Here is an 18,343-nt window from a genome sequence, read left to right as displayed (position 1 = left end):
CAGAAGATAATGGGTTAATAGCTGCACAGTGCCATGGGAAAGAAGCTGTTGACTCAGAATTTTAAACCAAGTCAAAGTATCACTTAAGTATGAGGCCAATATTAAAATATTTTTCACAACAACAAAACTGACAGAGTTTAAAATTCACATTCCACAATTGAAAAGAATATAGTAAAGGATGTACTTCAGCAAGAAGAAAAAAGAACTAGGAGAGAAAACAATGAGAAGCAGGAAACAACGCAACTACTTTCCATTTTTGGACAACTTCAAAAAAGAGTATTTACATTAGAAAAAGGAAGCAGGTAGATAATACATATTTCATCTATCTGGCATATGTTTCTATTTATGAGAGCAGAATAATTTCTATCCCTCAACTTCTCCTGTTCTCATGCTATGTGGTGCTACCTTGCTCTCTCTGAAAACTGGGACTGCTGGTTGTCTTGAACATTTCTTTCCCTTGGAGTCCACACACACAATTGAGAGCACATACCTCGCCTATTGAATCTGGTTAATTGTGCTATCTTTAAAAATTGAACTCTATAGTGCTTGCTCTTCTACAGCTGGGATAAATGCTTCAATTTCCTTCCATTAGATGTTTACAGTTGCTCACTGATTAAACTCCAATCTTTTTTTGCACATTGTGATTAATACTGATATAGAAGAACACTTAAGACCTCAGATATCTAATCCACTGTGTTTCATAGCTGTTTTTCATCTGTTGATGAGTTACATACTGTTTTATTCATTGGAATGTCAGCATAAAATGCTCATCTTCTAGTAGTAATATAATTCTATATGGGCAAAGGCTAATTCCAAATATGAAGTCACATGAGGTGCGCTATCCATGGTTTCACGCTTTATGTGCATGACACTCTTCAGTCAAATGTTTTAAAATAGTTGCAAGTAACCCCATTCTAACAGCTGGAATAATACAATAGAAACATTAATCTCAAGCTCAACTAGATAGAGGTGATTTCTGGGTAAAGCTGCCAACAGAATTTACATTAAGAAGTTAAGAAGAAAAGATAAATTGAATTTAAAGCTTAAGAAATATATATGTTTAGGAGAGGGGAAGGCAGTTAAGACCAGAAAGCATGCAGGAATGTGTGGGCAAGTTTAGACATAGAAGCCTTGAGAGAGAGTTTTAAAAAGAGGAAGCAATTGCTGCGGAGATATAGGAAGGCAGGAAGTGAGCACCAGCCCAAGACAGCAGTATCCATGAGGAGAGGTTTCCATTAGGGAGTGGCAGGGAGAACCCAAATGAAATTAGCCAGTATAGATTTTAGAAAAAGGTTTTTCAAAAAATGACACACTTTGTATGATCTCAGTTCATTCAATTCACAAAGTAAACAGATGTGGAATTACTGATTCACAGTTCTCTCACAGAGAGTAACACAATGACTCCCACCCTCTTCAAAAGAAATGAATGGGAATGGCCTCATTACGCATTTATTCTATATCACAATGATGATAAGCAGTGCCCCATCTCAATTCCATAACAAATATTTTATCTCTCAATCATTTAAACTCCTCTGCAACAGACGAGAATGTAGAATAAAATTATAGGCAAAATTTCTAATTTCAGACAGCAATTTTTATCTCAACTGTCAATAAACTACTTCCCAAGTGCCGTTAAAAAAATAACGGATTTGAGTTTCATGTTTTTTTTTCTTTTCATTTGCCTTTGACCAACGAGTATTTCTTGGCAAAAAGACATGAGAATCTGAGGCCTTAAAGGACAGTCTTTAATTAGTTAAAGGCAAATCAATAATGATTACAACTGTAGCAATTTAACAAACTGAGTCATTTCTCATTAATTTATAGAGAACTGGAATACGTAAATTATCTTCCAAAATCACTTCTCAATTCTAATTTTGCGAGTTATAGTATAATAATTTGTTTGTTATAGTTAACGTATTTATTTTACAAAGACACAAAGTTCAAATTCATGTTACAGAAATTATATTTTATGCACCAAACATGTTTCATATATAATCATCATACTCATATTTCTCTCAATTTTATAGAATGCACAGAACATAATTTTACATTTTATATGATTACGTGAATTCATAGTGCTTGTCTCTCTAATTCTATAATATACTATTTATTTACCATGATCATAAATAAACCATGATTTATTTTTATATAATGTCTTTAATCAGAATTCTAACCCCCAAGTATATTGTTAGCTTCCTGTAAAAAGTTAGAGCTGTCTTCCAGGACTGCACTATGTAAGTATGTTCTCCCTGTAATGAACTTTCCTACAAAGTGAACACTTTAAGCAAAATAAGTAGATAAATTGAAACAAGTTTTTTTTTTTGACACAGCATCTCACTCTGTCACCCAGGCTGGAGTGCAGTGGCGCGATCTCGGCTCACTGCAACCTCCACCTCCCGGGTTCAAGCAATTCTCCTGCCTCAGCCTCCTGAGTAGCTGGGATTACAGGTGCATGCCACTACACCCAGCTAATTTTTAATATTTTTGGTAGAGACGGGATTTCACCATGTTGACCAGGCTGGTCTCGAACTCATGACCTCAAGTGATCCTCCAGCCTTGGCCTTCCAAAGTGCTGGGATTACAGGCGTGAACCACCACACCCAGCTGAAACAAGTTTTACTAAAATAATTTTCTCAATTTTTAATAATTTTAACTTTAATAAATTATGGTCTCAAGTGTTTCTATGAGTAAATTATTTTATAATTACATCTAAAACTGAGAAGGCTATTAGAAAGCAGACATGAGTTAACAAATTATAGTAAACTTCTTACTTTATATTATCATTGAGAGATATGAAAACTGAGAGTGCATGTACCCAGCTTTAAAATGTATACTGTTGGCTTAAACACTGAAGATGTATGTAGCCAAGGAAGTATGTAGCTGGCTTAAAGACAAATTCTTACCTTGGTCTGATGCAAGGACTGTAATATTATATATGCCATTTTTGATGGTCTCTGCCTCTCTATCCAGGCTTCTGAAAACTTTGATTGATCCTGTATTTTCATCAACGGTGACCCACCCTGTTGGATCAGTTAATTTCTTATACCTGTTGGTAATGATGAATTAAAATAATAAAATTTATCATACGCTAAATTATAATAATGTAACAAAATAAGCTATAAATTTTAAAACTAAAATAGAATGGTAAGTACCTTATGCCACTGCTACTTCTTGTTTCTGGGTCATATGCTTTATATCCATTGCTTGTTGTTCCCACTTCTGCATTTTCTTTCATGCGAACAGTCTGTATTGGAGGGTTACACTCAGGGCCCTCATCCTGATCTTTTACATTAACAGTAACTGTTGCTGTGCTCATGGCTGATCTTGAACTAGCCTCTCCGGAAAATGGAGCTTCATTAACTACACCAATTTGCAGGATCACCTGTTGCTTTTCTTCATAATTCAAAGGCTACAAAAGCAAATGTATTGAAAAATCAGATGAACTCATTTAATATTTGGCAATGCTAACGAGTATATATAATGTTAAATTTGGAAATATGTAAGTGCCGTGTTGGGAATAACCACTAGAATATGAAACATATATCCAGTGATATGGTTTGGCTCTGTGTCCCCACCCACATCTCATGCCGAATTGTAATTCCCAATGTTGGGGGAGGGACCTGATGGAAGGTGATTGGATCATGGGGGCGGATTTCCCCACTGCTGAGTTCTCACAAGATCTGGTTGTTCAAAAGTGTGTAGCACATCCCCCTTTGCTCTGTCTCTCCTGTTGCCATGTGAAGATGTGCTTGCTTCCCCTTTGCCTTCCACCATGATTATAAGTTTCCTGAGGCCTACCTAGTCATGCCTCCTATACAGCCTGTGGAATTGTGAGTCAATTAAACCTCTTTTGTTTATAAACTATCCAGTCTCAGGTAGTTCTTTATAACAATGTGAGAACAGACTAATACACCCAGAAACCCAGTGGTGGTGGAGAGAGAGGAGTCCTCCCACTGATTCAGTACTTGGGTAAAGCTGGCAAACAAAAAGGACAGAAAATTGTTCTTCAACTGCAAATTTAAGATAAGTAGTATAACAGGTATTGATGAAGATTCAGAGAATATGTAATGAGGGTTCTTGGATGGTAATACATGAGTTACTCCTTTAGGGGATTCATACCATAAACAATAGTTATTTAATACACCATAAATTTTAGGACAGCTTGTCTTACCCTCCTAAGATGAATAAAATTATTTGTACCTGGTTTGAGGAAGAGAAAAAAAATGGGTAAATTTTTTAAAAATGCTTTTAAGAGGAGCAAGACAAGAAAATACAAAGCTTATGGGCATCATATTTTCTTTTTTTATGTGTGTATTCCATTCCAGTTCCTGTCTTAAAGACAGGAACACATTTAATAAAAGGTTTTATTTTATCTTGCCTGATATGTAATTGTAATGAGAATTAGTGAAACCACGTCCTAGAAGACAGAAATTTTTTCAGGTTTTGGACTTCACACAGATAAATTTCCTTCTGAGAATACCAAGGATTAGGGGAGGGGTTAGGTGAAGAAAGAGACAAGATTTAAAGGAAATTTCTTTGCTATTTTAAAATAGAGAAAATAATATAAAAACAGCAGTTGATTTTCATTATTGTAAGGAAAATGGATTCATCATTTTTTAATCCATGCTCCTTGTGAATATATACAAAAAGAAAACGGCATAGACCTACTGTAAAACGATGTTCTAGTTAAAGATGCAGCAGAAATAAGTCTATAAATTTGTCCAAGGCTAAAAGAGCTCAGATTGCTTTATGCACTAACTCTGGCTCCTGAAATAGTATTAGAAAGAAGTTTTCGAAGTGTTTGCATTGCTGAATCATTGAGGATTTTTATTCTGAATCTGGATGCTAAGGATGTAATATATACTGAATATGACGAACAAACCTACGAATAACCCCTCCATGGGGCTGACCAAGACTAACTCTTCATTTGGGAAATTCAGTAAGTAAGTGAAGGCTCCTCAACCCAAACACGGAAAAACTGGGCTAGGAAAAGTGTGGCACTGTCCCAGGGGCATCAAAGCTGTGCTAGTTTTTGAACCATTTAAAGATATTGGTTACAAAATAGATACTGTATTATATGGACTTTTTAAAAAAAAATCATGCCTGAACAAAAGATTATCAAAAACTAATATATTCTTTCCATTATATATGAAGAACAGAGCATTTGCATTTACTTATATATCTATTTTATTCCTACATTTATCAGAATTCCTTTCTTTCCATTAAATTCTGGCATGCTATTCTATCATATTATAAACTACAAATAATGTTCTAATTTATTCTTACCTTAACTACACAGAGAACTCCTTCATTGGTTTTGGCATCTGTTACAATTTTAAAATTTCCGTTTTCATTGCCTTTTAAAATGGTATAATTAGCTCTCCAATTAGCAGTATTCACTAAGTCCTTATCCTCAACAGTAACTCGTAAGATTTCCACATCAACTGTATTTTCTTCCACTGATGTCACATACTAAAATAATAAAAACAAACAAAAAATTCATTAGTAACTCTCACAAAAACGGAACACCATGTGAAGTAAATCCTATTCTAATTTCCAAAGTACTATGTTTACATGATTTTAAACCCTAGCACTATACAACTTTTAATGTCATTGGGGCACTTCATTTGAAATCAGGAGGGGTAGATGGGGATGTACATTTTTTTCTTTTCCTTTTTTTTTTTTTTTTTGAGACAGAGCCTCGCTGTGTCGCCCAGGCTGGAGTTCAATGGCCCCATCTCAGCTCACTGCAACCTCTGCCTTCCAGGTTCAGGCCATTCTCTTGCCTCAGCCTCCTGGGTAGCTGGGATTACAGGTGCCTGTCACCATGCCTGGCTAATTTTTGTATTTTCTGTAGAGACGGGATTTCACCATGTTGGCCAGGCTGGTCTCAAACTCCTGACCTCAGGCGATCCGCCCGCCTCGGCCTCCCAAAGTGCTGAGATTACAGGCGTGAGCCACTGCGCCAGGCCAGAGATGTGCATATTAAACAATTAAAACTGGTCTATACATTTTTCTTTAATTAATATCATAAACTTACAGAAGTACGAGTAAATGTTGGCAAGTGGTCATTTACATCATTGATGTTAATGATACAAGTTGAAGTTGTCTGTAGACCAAAATACTGACCATCCATGTCTTGTACTTTTATTTTCAACTGATATTTGTCAATTAACTGAAAACAAAAAAAGAATTTAATTATTGGGTGAAAGCACCAACATTATAATTGAAATCTTACTTTACACTCCATAATTTTTTTGCACCAAGAATTTAAGAAGTACATTATTACATTTCACAGCATTCATGTATTAGAAGAATTTCCTCTCACTAGTAATTTTTCTTTTCTTTTCTTTCTTTTTTTTTCTGAGATGAAGTCTCGCTCTGTTGCCCAGGCTGGAGTGCAGTGGTGCGATCTTGGCTCACTGCAACCTCTGCCTCCTGGGTTCAAGCGAGGCAGGAGAATCACACTAGGAATTTTCAATCAATTTATGAAAATTGAATAGTTTCTCAAATTTATAGTGCTATTAACTTACAGAATATAGAATCAATTGGTTTTGTCTTTATTCAACAGAAAAAGAAAAGCTATTTGCCACAAGTGCATTTAAAATTGCCTGGTAATTAATCAAAACCTTTATCTCCTAGCCAAAGTACATTCTTACATTCAAAAAAATAGATAGCAATGACTCTTATAATAGTCTTTTAGCAAAACAATAAAATGAAATTTCTTCCTGCAAAAAATATAGATTTTAAGGGTTTATGTTACATTCAAGAGATCATTTAAATTGATATGAAGATAAAGGTCTGGGGCTATGTAGGTTTTTTTCTTTCTGTGGAAAATAGAATCTGGCTCTTAAGGCTTTCAATTTATCAGATATTGTTGAAAAATCACTACCTTAAAAAATATTTTTAAACATCTGAAGCATCTAAATATTTTAAAGTGTTTCTCCTTATACCTTTCATTTATCGTAAGTGATTGAGATATGGGAGGATTAAAAACAATACAGTAATAATGCTTTCCGGACTGAGCATTAGGAGACTTGGGTTCTATTTCCAACTCCAAAAATAAGAGACACAATCTTGGGCTATTGGAAAATTCACTTCGTCTAGGTTTCTTCTTCTATAAGACGGTCATGCTTACCTTTCCTACCTACTTTATCTCTTTTCATAAGACAAAATAGTATGTTCAAATCTATCCTCATCTTCTACCTAGAATGTTCACCCTTCTCTTACAAAGATTCTTCCCTTAATTCCATCACCTCTGAAACTTTCTTTTCCTTAGGCATTATCTCAAATAAAACTAAAGTTTCTCTTGATCTTCCTGCTTTTAACACACATAATTTTCCAGATTTACTCCTCCCTCATAACCAATCACATGTGTAGACTTGAAAAATAATGGCCTTATTTCAACTGAAAAATTTTAAAACATCATGCTACTGTACTTTCAAGAAGGAATACATATTTTGTTTGTAGTGAACTAAAATTTATTGGAAATAATTAACTGGCTAATGAAACAAGGAAATGAAGTTTGATAGCCTAAGTATTAACTTGTGCTATCTTCAGATGGAAGAGAAATTCTGATGTTTAAAGGGACTAAAATGTCACAGGCAACTGAAGAAAACCAGAATTCTGAGGTCAAAAAGTTACTAGAGAGCACCACTGGGTAAACTCCTTCACTAAACAAGTGTTTTCAACTGATTATTTCAGAAGAATCTATTCAAAGAAAAGCACTTCTGTGAATGTTTGATTTGGGAGCTGAACAAGCTGTTGAATTTTTGCTTTTTTTTTTTTTCCTATAGAACACTATTTTCACATAGACATCTATGGCTACGCAGACTATAGTTTTATGAAGGTATTTTGTAAAACATAAAGTTAATCTGTCACTTCAGGGAAAACAACTATTTGTTGCCAATGATAAATTGGAGATTTCAAACAAAAATGAGAAGCTTGGAAAACCTTTATCAACCAATGTGATATCAATGGAAGTAAAGAGGTTATCTTTTTGATATTATTTAATGCAATGTGTCAATATTTGGAAGCTCTGCATTACTTGGTGAACCAATATTTTCCAAATGACCAGTGCACAATATAGAATGATATATTGGTAAAATGGTCACTCACAGTGTAAGATAGAGCAATGGATTTTAATGTAATAAAGTACAAAAGGTCATTGGTGAGGCTTCAGAGTCCACATCACCAAAAATATTTAGGAAACTAGCTACTCCTTGTGAAGCTTTCATGTAGTATCAAGGAATAATATCCACAATGATCTGTAATTATCATCAAAATACTACTCTCTTTTCTAACTTTATATCATGTCAGATTGCCTTTATATATGCTTCAGCTAAAACTACATATTGTAACAGACTAAATGCAGAAGGAGATATGAGAATCCACCTGTCTTAAGCAAAATATTAAAAACATTTGGAAAAATGCGTAACAATGTCACTCTTCCCACTAAATTGTACTGTTTTGGAAAATGTACTTATTTTGTAAGTACAAAAAGAAAAAAAAGTGTAACAATTTCTACTGTTATAAGAATTTTAACTGTTAACATGTAATTAATTATTTTTAATATTTAAATTAATATATAATTTAAACTTTCCTTAGTTTTAAACATTAACAAGGTAACATAGATAAATACAACCTAGATAAATAAAAGATCTTTGGGATTTTCAACAATATTTAACATTGTTAACAATATTCAACAATATTTAACAATATGTAACAATGTCAAGCGTTGGTCTTGAGACCAAAGCTTTTGAGAACCACTACCCTAATCCATGAGGGATAGAGGAAGGAAGAGAAAATTAACCTGAAGATTTAAGATTTAAGAATCAAATAAAATACCTCATAAACATCTATTACTATATTTTAAGATTATAAATATAGTAAATAAGGACACAGAAATTGCTATAAGAATTTAGATGAATAATTTTTCATGGAGGAGGTAATAGTTGAATAACTAAGTGAATGAATTACTAAGCTAGGGTATTGCAGTAGAAAGAGACAGAATATAGATATAAAATAATCTTGGAGGTAAAAACATGCTTTGGGAAGTGATGTGATTCAGGGGTCCAAGAGACATCAAATACAATTTGGAGACCATGACTCCAAGGTGACAATAGAAAATGGTTAAAAGAGAAATAATATATAAATATCTTTTTAACTAGAAAACATAGAATGGAAAATGTGTTTAGAAGAAAAGAAGACAAGTTAAATTTTAGATTTATTACATCTTAGGTACCTGTCAGACATCCAAATCAAGATTTCTAGCAGTTGATTGAAAATCGGAAACCAGAGATTAGAGAGACATAAACTGTCTTTTCATCTATGTAAGTGATAGAATGTAGATGAGATTGTTGAAAAGATAACAAATTTCTGCATATATTTAAAAGGTTCACTTCTCATATTTGACATTTTGCTTTAATACTGTAAATATGTTTAAATTAGGAAATTTGAGTGTATGAAACATACAATTCAGAAAAGAATGAATTAACAGTTCAAAATCAGCGTACCCCAAGGTTATTTAGTGGTATCTATTAACATACATAAATTAATAATGTTTCTAAAACGAGATTCACAACATACTTTTCAAAAACACATCTACAGGAGTTATACAGGTACTATTGAATAGCCACGTTATACTCAGGTTTTATTAATGTTTACGTTACCTCTCTGTCTAGCTGAGATGATGTTGTGGTGATCACACCTGTAGTTGGATGCATAGAAAATAGGGTGGGTGATGGTGGCACCTGCCCAATGATGGAGTACTTCAGGCGTGTGTGCATCGTGTCAGGCTCATCTTTGTCAGTTGCACACACTTGTCCCACAGTAGTGCCTACAGAAGAAAAGTCCTTTTTAATCTCCAAATCATTCACATGTTCTAAGTTCCCTTTATTTCATTCCTTTTCACCCACCTCAAAAAAGTTCTGGACCACGTTATTATACAGCAAAGTCATGGCTTTTATAAATTTGCAGACCTCTCCATACAGTATCACTTCCTTTCAAATATTCTGGCATACTAGCATTTTTGAATTGGGTGATCCTATTCATATTTACTGTATTTAATGTATGATTTTATACATGTTGACACTATCCCTCCATGTATTATCAGACTAAACAATTCTGATTATTCTATAACTTTTCTCTGTAAGCCTGTGCTTAGATTGATCATAGGAGTCAGTTTTCTCTAAAACTGCATGGTTCACTTAGAGCTTTCTAGAGAAGGTCTCCAAAACTACATTCTGACTTTTAGCTAAAACAGACCATTTTCACAGGACTGAGAAAATGTTTGTATTATTCTCAGTGACTTTAATAATCATGCCCAGAATACTGGTAATCATTTAATCCTAGAGAACATCCGTAAATATCTTTAAAACTACATCTCTAATTAGTGAAAGACTTATTCTTTTTGAGCTATGTTCTCTTACATCCATCCATCCATAGGATGACAGCATAACATTTATTAACTCCTATTTGTCAGGCACTGTGCTTGGCATTTGCTGTGTATTAAGCTTCACTTAATCTTCATAACAATCTGGCATACCGATGATAACCCATTTTACAGATGAAGAAATTAGGCTTGCCAAGATTAGAAAATTTGCCCAGGGTCACACAGCTAGTGAAACACAGAGTAAAATTCCACCCAGAGTTCCTTATTCTTGCGGCTGGGATATGCTGCTTCCCAACGGACATAGTGAAACTAAATGTATGAATTGAAACACAATTTGCCATATGTTGTTTAAGGAGGTACTCACCCACTCTGCAATTTTCAAAAATTGTAAAAGTATAAGTTTCTTCTGTAAAAATTGGGTAGTTATCGTTTTCATCCTCTATTTTGATTATTAGGGGCAGTGGAAGTTCTGGAGTATACCCATCTGGAGTTGTTGCAAAGGCAATTATCTGTGAAGAGAGTAAAATAAGGAGAAAAGTGAAAATAATCTTTTAAAATGAGGTATGCTTCAAGTTTATTTTGGCTTTAACTGGGAGACTGTTCAGAACTACAGTATGAGTCTTACCATTTGTTATTGTTTTGGGATATGGATATAATTTTAATGCCAAAGAGGTGCCTAATTTCATGATTCAATATAGCATTGTATGATTAAATTTATGTTTAAATTTATCAAAGATCATTTTAGTTTCTTCATTATTGCTATACTGTTATTGATGAGTATAACAATTTTTACTGTTACTTTCCAAAACTGCCTTGAAGACTTTTTCATTTTGCTTTGTTTGAAAGGTTCAGGTGCATGGATTTTAAATACAACTTTCTGGATCTTTCTGAACTTGGGATCCTGTAGGATTACAAATTCTCCAGGTACAGTTAACTGGGATATTATCCTATTTTCTACTAATGAGGACTTTAGGCATATCGATGGTTACATCTGGGTAAGTCTTTTCAAAGAATTTTTAATTTAAAAAGGGTGAATCAGAAATGAAACAAATGAATGGTGGTAAATTGTGGTGGAATACAGTTTAATTTTTTTGTTTTTATAATATGAATTTCAATACCAATTTTCTCATAACAGCTATCATAGAAAGGCCAGAACATCCTAGGTACTTAGAAAGCCAGGCAATGGCAATTCTAAACCTAAGTACTTTATTCAAAGCTTGCTGGTCTTATTTGATTAATTTGGTCTTCTAATGAATAATTAATTCATCCAAAATAGACATAAAATAATTAAAACTGACAAGCAAAACGACCAAGTCCTGTTGGGAAATCAAACGAGCATTAGGTTAAATTCTTTCATATTAACTCACTTTCCAGCATAGGAAATTAACTAGATGCTTAAAGGACTGAGTAAGCTTAGGCAAGCACTGTCACACTCCCTACCTGCTCCCTATAAACTAACGCTCTCCCATTGCCAGGGTCCTGAGGTTTACTCAGTGACTGAACCTCATTCACCTCCTATGGTATCTCCATACTATAAAGAGGTTCACAGATCTTTTTGTGCCAACTAAGTAACTGTTCTTGTCCGGGCACAGTGGCTCAGGCCTGTAATCCCAGCACTTTGGGAGGCCGACATGGGCAGATCACCTGAGGTCAAGAGTTTGAGACCAGCCAGGCCAACATGGTGAAACCCCATCTCTACTAAAAATACAAAAAATTAGCTGGGTATCATGGTGCGTGCCTGTGATCCCAGCTACTCAGGAGGCTAAGGTGGGAGGATCACTTGAACCCAGGAGCCAGAGATTGCAGTGAGCCGAGATTACGCCACTGCACTTCAGCCTGGGTGACAAAGCGAGACACTGTCTTAAAAACAAAAACAAAAACAAAAAAAAACTGTTCTTCAAAGTGGTACTTTTGTGGGGAAAAAAATAGTAAAACCATAATACCAGGAACAATCTAATGGAATCCAATATTATTTATTTTATGAAAATATTTTTTGTTTCAAGTCAATTATGTGCTATTAGGGAGTAGCCAGAGCATTGGTGACAAACTCAGAAAACAGAAAAGATTAAGTGAATTGCAAATGAGAGAAAAAATGGCCAAGCATCATCATTACTAATACAGTACACACGTTTTAGACTTTACCTCAAAAGATTCATACTGTTCACGATCTACAGGACGAGTACAATACAAGTTTCCGGTGTCTCTCTCCACATAAAATAAATTCCGAGGTTCTTGGTCAACTCCAGGACCTCTTATGGAATAGTATATGGTATAGTTTTGGGCTGTGTCAGATTGAACCTAGAAAGTAGATATTATATACATGAGACACATCTTTATTTCAGCAGAACTTTCATCTATATATTTATGAAATCTCATTGCCATTTTATTAGTTTAAATAATTGCCCTTATTAATTTATTATTATATATAAATTTAAAAAGCAATAGAATAAGAAAGCCCAATTGAGGAATTTCAAGAGCAAGGCATGAGTAAAATAATGTAGCGCATCTTAGTTCTCCAGAATAACTAAAGGAATATTTGACAGGCTAGATGGTGTCTATACATGGAAAAAACACTTAAGACTTTTCCTGTCTTAGAAAACAGAGTATTCTGAGCATGGAAAATTATTCTGTTGTCAATGTTTTAAAAAACTGAGTTTTTACTATATGTAACATAACATTTAAGAACCGAGGTTAAAGTGTACTGTGCGCAGGGCAAAAATGTGGACAATAATTTCCTTAATGAGTTTTTTGTTCTTTGCCAACATCTTCCTTATAGGAACTGAGTAAAAAAAAAATATGAGTGAGAATAGAAATGGAATAATATTTTGGAATGTGTAATATTCTGATCCTTGATTCAAAAAGCAAATTTCTTCCAAGCTGTGTTCATCCTCTCAGTAATATCCTGACTATCTTTGTATCAGGATAACTGACACAACTGTTTTCTAACAATTTCTCCACTTTAATATACTCTTCTCTCAGCTGTATTAAATTTGTTGGTGGGGTATAAAAAGGATTCTCCCTTGCTATGTCAAGAACTGAGGGAAAAGAAACCAAAGTCGTAGACTGAATGTAGTAGCCACTAGTAATGGAAGAAGGCAAGAAGGCTTGCTGGGGCTTCTACTGAAAGTTAAAACAAGACAGAGAAAAAGAGCCAGGTATGCTTGGCTCATGCCTGTAATCCCAGCATTTTGGGAGGTTGAGATGGGAGATCATTTCAGCATAGGAGTTCAAAACCAGCCTAAGCAACATAGTGAGATCTCATCGCTACAAAAAAAAAAAAAAGAGAGAGGGACAGAGACAGAGAGAGAGAGAGAGAAAGAAATGTGGATCCAGTGTGATTTCAGATGTAGATTCAAGAACAAGAAATAGAAAGATATTAGTATCTTTAATTTTATACTTTATTATTTGCACTTTAAATTTAATTTAGTAATTAGTGATATCTATTAACATACATAAATTAATAATGTTTCTAAAACGAGATTCACAACATACTTTTCAAAAACACATCTACAGGAGTTACACAGGTACTATTGAATAGCCACGTTATACTCAGGTTTTATTAATGTTTACGTTACCTCTCTGTCTAGCTGAGATGATGTTGTGGTGATCACACCTGTAGTTGGACGCATAGAAAATAGGGTGGGTGATGGTGGCACCTGCCCAATGATGGAGTACTTCAGGCGTGTGTGGATCAATAATAAGGCGTGTAGTAATAACACGTGTCATCAATAATAGGTGTGTAGTAATCAATAATAATAATTTTTAAATTATTATAAAATTTAAAATTGTATAGTAATTCTATCGAAGGGCCTATGTGTCTTCCTCCTTCGTGGCATCTGGCCTTTCATCCAATTTTCTCCTTTATTATGAAAGAGAGTTTTGGGTTTTCTAGGCTATTCTTAGGCTTGGCGATACCCTTGCTGATATGATAATTCATTAAGGAACCATGTGTTTGAGGGCTACAGTTTTATGATGGACTTTGCAAGCTGAACAAAAGTGTATGCAAGTATAAAGAGATATATTTATTCCCTTATATGGAAACATATTATACACATACCCATTCACTCACATATTTATACACAACTATTATAAATAGCTTCATACTCAGTGTCATAATGGTAAGAGATGAAAAGTATAGACTTCCACAGCAGAAAGAAAGAAAACTGTACCTGTTGAAGGAAAAGTGGAAAAGGACCCAAGGAGTTTTCTAGCATCGAACAAGGAATGGGAGCCCATCTTCTCTTGGCGCGCCTTAGAACTTTTTCTTTAGCATGTCTTTTCTTTAGGACCTCAATTCATAAGACAGGAAAAAATAATAAAGTCAATGACTACTTTATTCTCAAACATTAAACAATGACACATCTTTCTCCTCTCATGAGGATTAGCTGGGGAGGGGTGAGACCGTGGGAGTGCTTGAAAACCAAACTAAACATCAACACTGCAAAAAGATAATGAAGAAGTAACTGTTCTAACTGTTATCACAACAATCCTCTTGAGAAAATGATTTGGTGGAAATATGGAAGAAAGAGAGATGGAACTGGAAGCCTAGAAGCAAAACTGAAAAAAAAAAATTACGTTGCCCCATTGCCATGCAAAAACATGGGAGAGAGATATGCAAAGAAAATAAGTGTGTATCTGCCCTTCTAAATTTAGCACAAGCAACTTCCACTCACCAGCAACTAGGCAGAGCCAGGGAACCAACAGAGAGATCTGTGTTAGAATGAGGAGAGAAACACGGTGACAACTCTCAAAGTGCTGCAGTGAGGAATGGCTAATGGTTGAATACAAGTTATTATGATCTTGGGTGTCACAACACAATAGCAAGCATGTGGTCCAAACCTCCTCCTCAAATAGTTATCTATGTTATAAGACCACAGATTATGCTAAAATAAATGCGAAAAAAAACCTTTTCTTTCTTTATCCAGAGTTTCAAAACTTGTTGTTAGAAATCCATTCTACGGTAAAGCTCAAAAAAAAAAAATGCTGCTTTGTGTCTAATCTCATGTTCCCATGCTGTACCTTATCCCAGTTTCTCCTTTTATGTCCCAAATGTAAAGAAATGACAACCCGAATGAACCATGTTGCACAGCCCTTTTCCTTCTAAACACTGTGAAGTTGCCTCATGGTTTTCATTCTTAAGCCAAACTATACCATATCCTTTCTGATGTCATATCTTCCCTGGTAATGTTGATTACGTCTGAAGAAAAGACATCATTTCTTCATTTATGTAGCCTTGTATACCTTTGTTTGATGCTCCAAAAAGACAAATATTTTCTTCTTTTCTTGGTTCTCAGTGTTGGAAAGTAATATGGTAAAACTTCTCTTCTCCGAGGACAATAGAATAGTATTTGTTGTATAGACTGAACCATCTTCCAAAATTTGGAAGTCAGGATCACTTGAATGAATTAGATTTGCAGCTGTAAAGCACTCTTTCAGGTTAACTGTAGAAAATATGCACAGCAATCATTTTTAAAGTAAAACATAGGATATAGTTTTAACAGTAATGTATGCATGTAGGGAGAGCCAAAAACTTAAAATTAATATACTGACACTTGTAAATTTTTGAAAGGACACATAAAACTATATAGTGAATTAAGTTGTGCTTAAATACTTACATCACTTCTAATACCTACTTAACATTCTCTTAAAGAAGAGACATTTGCTCTGAAGTAAACATATGTGAACTCCAGTGTTTGAATATTTAAACCAAAACCAAAAAAAGTTTTTTCTTTATCAACAGAAATAAGCTATAGAGTAACACCTAAGTACACCTGAAGTTATACAGAATCTAGCAGACTAAAATTGGCATTTACTAAATGAAAATATTACTAAATTCTTTACATCTATTGCTAAACATTCATCACATCTTATGCTATCATTGGTTTGATCTTTTCTTACAGAATTATGGGAAATAATTTAATTGATAAAAAATAATACAATACAGAGTGAAATACTTAAGAAAATCCAAAAACAGTACCTTTAAACTAAAAAAAATAGTTTCAATACTATTTCTCAGTTTTTTAGAGGCATGTTAAATGTCTTTATCTTTCCTCTAAAGTAAATGTTAATAATTATTACTCAAGTGAAATATTTTTATCAACTTCATATAATCATATTTTCCAAAAATAACAATATTCCTTTCATTAGAATGACACCACAAGTATTACAAATGATAATATACTACATTAGTTTTATGTACTAGTCCCAACAGTTATCATTCTAAAAATCACACTAATTTTAAAATATCACAGCAAATCAGGATTTATTCTGTGTGTGTGTTTTTATTTTAAGTTTCAGGGTACATGTGCAGGATGTGCAGGTTTGTTACATAGGTAAACACGTGCCATGTTGGTTTGCTGCACCTATCAACCCATCACCTAGGTATTAAACCCAGCATGCATTAGCTATTTTTCCTGATGTTCTCGCTCTCCCAGAACCCCCAACAAGCCCCACTTGTGTTGTTCCCCACTCTGTGTCTACATGTTCACATTGCTCAGCTCCCACTTATAAGTGAGAACATGCAGTGTTTGATTTCCTATTCCTGTGTTAGTTTGCTGAGAATAATTGCTTCCAGCTCCATCCACATCCCTGCAAAGGACAAGATCTCGTTCCTTTTTACGGCTGCGTAGTATTCCATGGTGTATATGTACCACAGCAAATCAGGATTTATTACAAATTTTAGGGCTTCCTTACCTCTACCAACAAGTTTCTCAGCATCTAGTTTGGAGGGAACACGTAATGTCACATTTTTGCAGGCATCACTGGCAACTATTAAGATCTAAAAAATGAAAAAAAAAATCAAATAAATATTATGCATAAAAAGAAATCTTTAATGTGTAAATTATTTATATAAATTATAAATTTATATATTATATACACATAAAAAGGCATATAATACTTATATAAATATTAATTATATTACATATTGACTACACTAATTAAATATTAATTTTAAAATATTTAATTAAATATAAATAATACACGAATTTATATTTATAATTATATGTGATTTATATAATTATAAATCACTTTATATAATTATCAAAATAAAAACATATTGGAGAAAGAAATCAGGACAAAAGTATATCAAGGGGAAGAACAAAACAATATACCGAGTTCTAGCTTCCTCCTGCAAAAAGCTTGTAAACTCAAAGAATTATGTATGCTCTTCAGCTTTGTTTACTATATTGTAAAATGGATGCAATAATAACTTCACTGATTAACTCAGTGGGTACAGTGACGATCCAACAACAGCCTATGTGAGAGAGTGCTGAAAACTATCAGGAAGGCAGCACAGGTATATACATAGGAAAGAGAAAACCAAATTTACTGAGGCAGCAAACTGTTTCAGTACATTTTTAATTGTTTATGAGATATGATACCAAATCAATAATATCCTAAACAAAAAGTAAATGCTTTTAAAGACAAACATTAACTTATTGCCATGAAGTGATTTGGAGAATATTTATGTGTTAATCCACACAATAGGGACATAACTTTGAAATATAAAATTATTTTGAAGGTGTATCTTCTCATAAATAAAAATTAAGTTCATTTTAGAAAATAATTTACTTAAAATTTTTCAATGGTTTAGTGATTCATGGTGAACCAAGTCCAATGCAACATATACATAAACACACTGAAATATAATTTTGTTCTGTCTGAAACTTTACAATGGATGTTTCTCAAAGATTCACATTCTTTTTTTCTAGTTTTACAAACATCTTTGACCAAAAGCAAGACAGTTAACTAGCATTTACACTGTTACTTACAAGTTTATAAACATAAACTAAAATCATCAAAATTTGGATGGAAATGTTTATTTTTAATATATATTACAGACTCTTTAATTATCCAGTTTTAATTACATTTGAAGGATCAAATAAGGCAGAGGTTGTGTTTCGTTTGGAATGTTGGGATAGACACAATGAAGACATTAGTTTTGAACTG

General features: G+C 33.8%; 1 protein-coding gene and 1 long non-coding RNA gene across 3 annotated transcripts in view; one reads left to right on the top strand and one right to left on the bottom strand.

The window, feature by feature from the left end:
• DSC2 (desmocollin 2) overlaps positions 1-18,343 on the bottom strand; it is a 37,305-nt gene that overhangs the window by 11,417 nt on the left and 7,545 nt on the right. For both annotated transcript variants that reach the window (XM_032152587.2, XM_032152588.2), the window contains exons 2-11: positions 17,087-17,171; positions 15,635-15,834; positions 14,563-14,682; positions 12,536-12,691; positions 10,758-10,902; positions 9,672-9,838; positions 6,041-6,175; positions 5,287-5,472; positions 3,153-3,409; positions 2,904-3,046 (exon numbers count right to left, since the gene is read on the bottom strand). In XM_032152587.2, coding sequence (XP_032008478.1) covers positions 2,904-3,046; positions 3,153-3,409; positions 5,287-5,472; positions 6,041-6,175; positions 9,672-9,838; positions 10,758-10,902; positions 12,536-12,691; positions 14,563-14,682; positions 15,635-15,834; positions 17,087-17,171 — 1,594 coding nt within the window. The remainder of the gene's footprint in view (positions 1-2,903; positions 3,047-3,152; positions 3,410-5,286; positions 5,473-6,040; positions 6,176-9,671; positions 9,839-10,757; positions 10,903-12,535; positions 12,692-14,562; positions 14,683-15,634; positions 15,835-17,086; positions 17,172-18,343) is intronic.
• Positions 10,849-18,343, top strand: part of LOC116468643 (uncharacterized) — a 43,507-nt gene continuing 36,012 nt past the window's right edge. The window contains exons 1-2 of the long non-coding RNA XR_004248105.2: positions 10,849-10,954; positions 11,240-11,317. This is a non-coding gene — a long non-coding RNA (uncharacterized LOC116468643). The remainder of the gene's footprint in view (positions 10,955-11,239; positions 11,318-18,343) is intronic.

The sequence above is a fragment of the Hylobates moloch genome, unplaced genomic scaffold (genome assembly GCF_009828535.3).
Source record: "Hylobates moloch isolate HMO894 unplaced genomic scaffold, HMol_V3 SCAFFOLD_5, whole genome shotgun sequence".
NCBI lineage: Eukaryota > Metazoa > Chordata > Mammalia > Primates > Hylobatidae > Hylobates > Hylobates moloch.
This window is presented reverse-complemented; position numbering and strand designations above follow the sequence as displayed.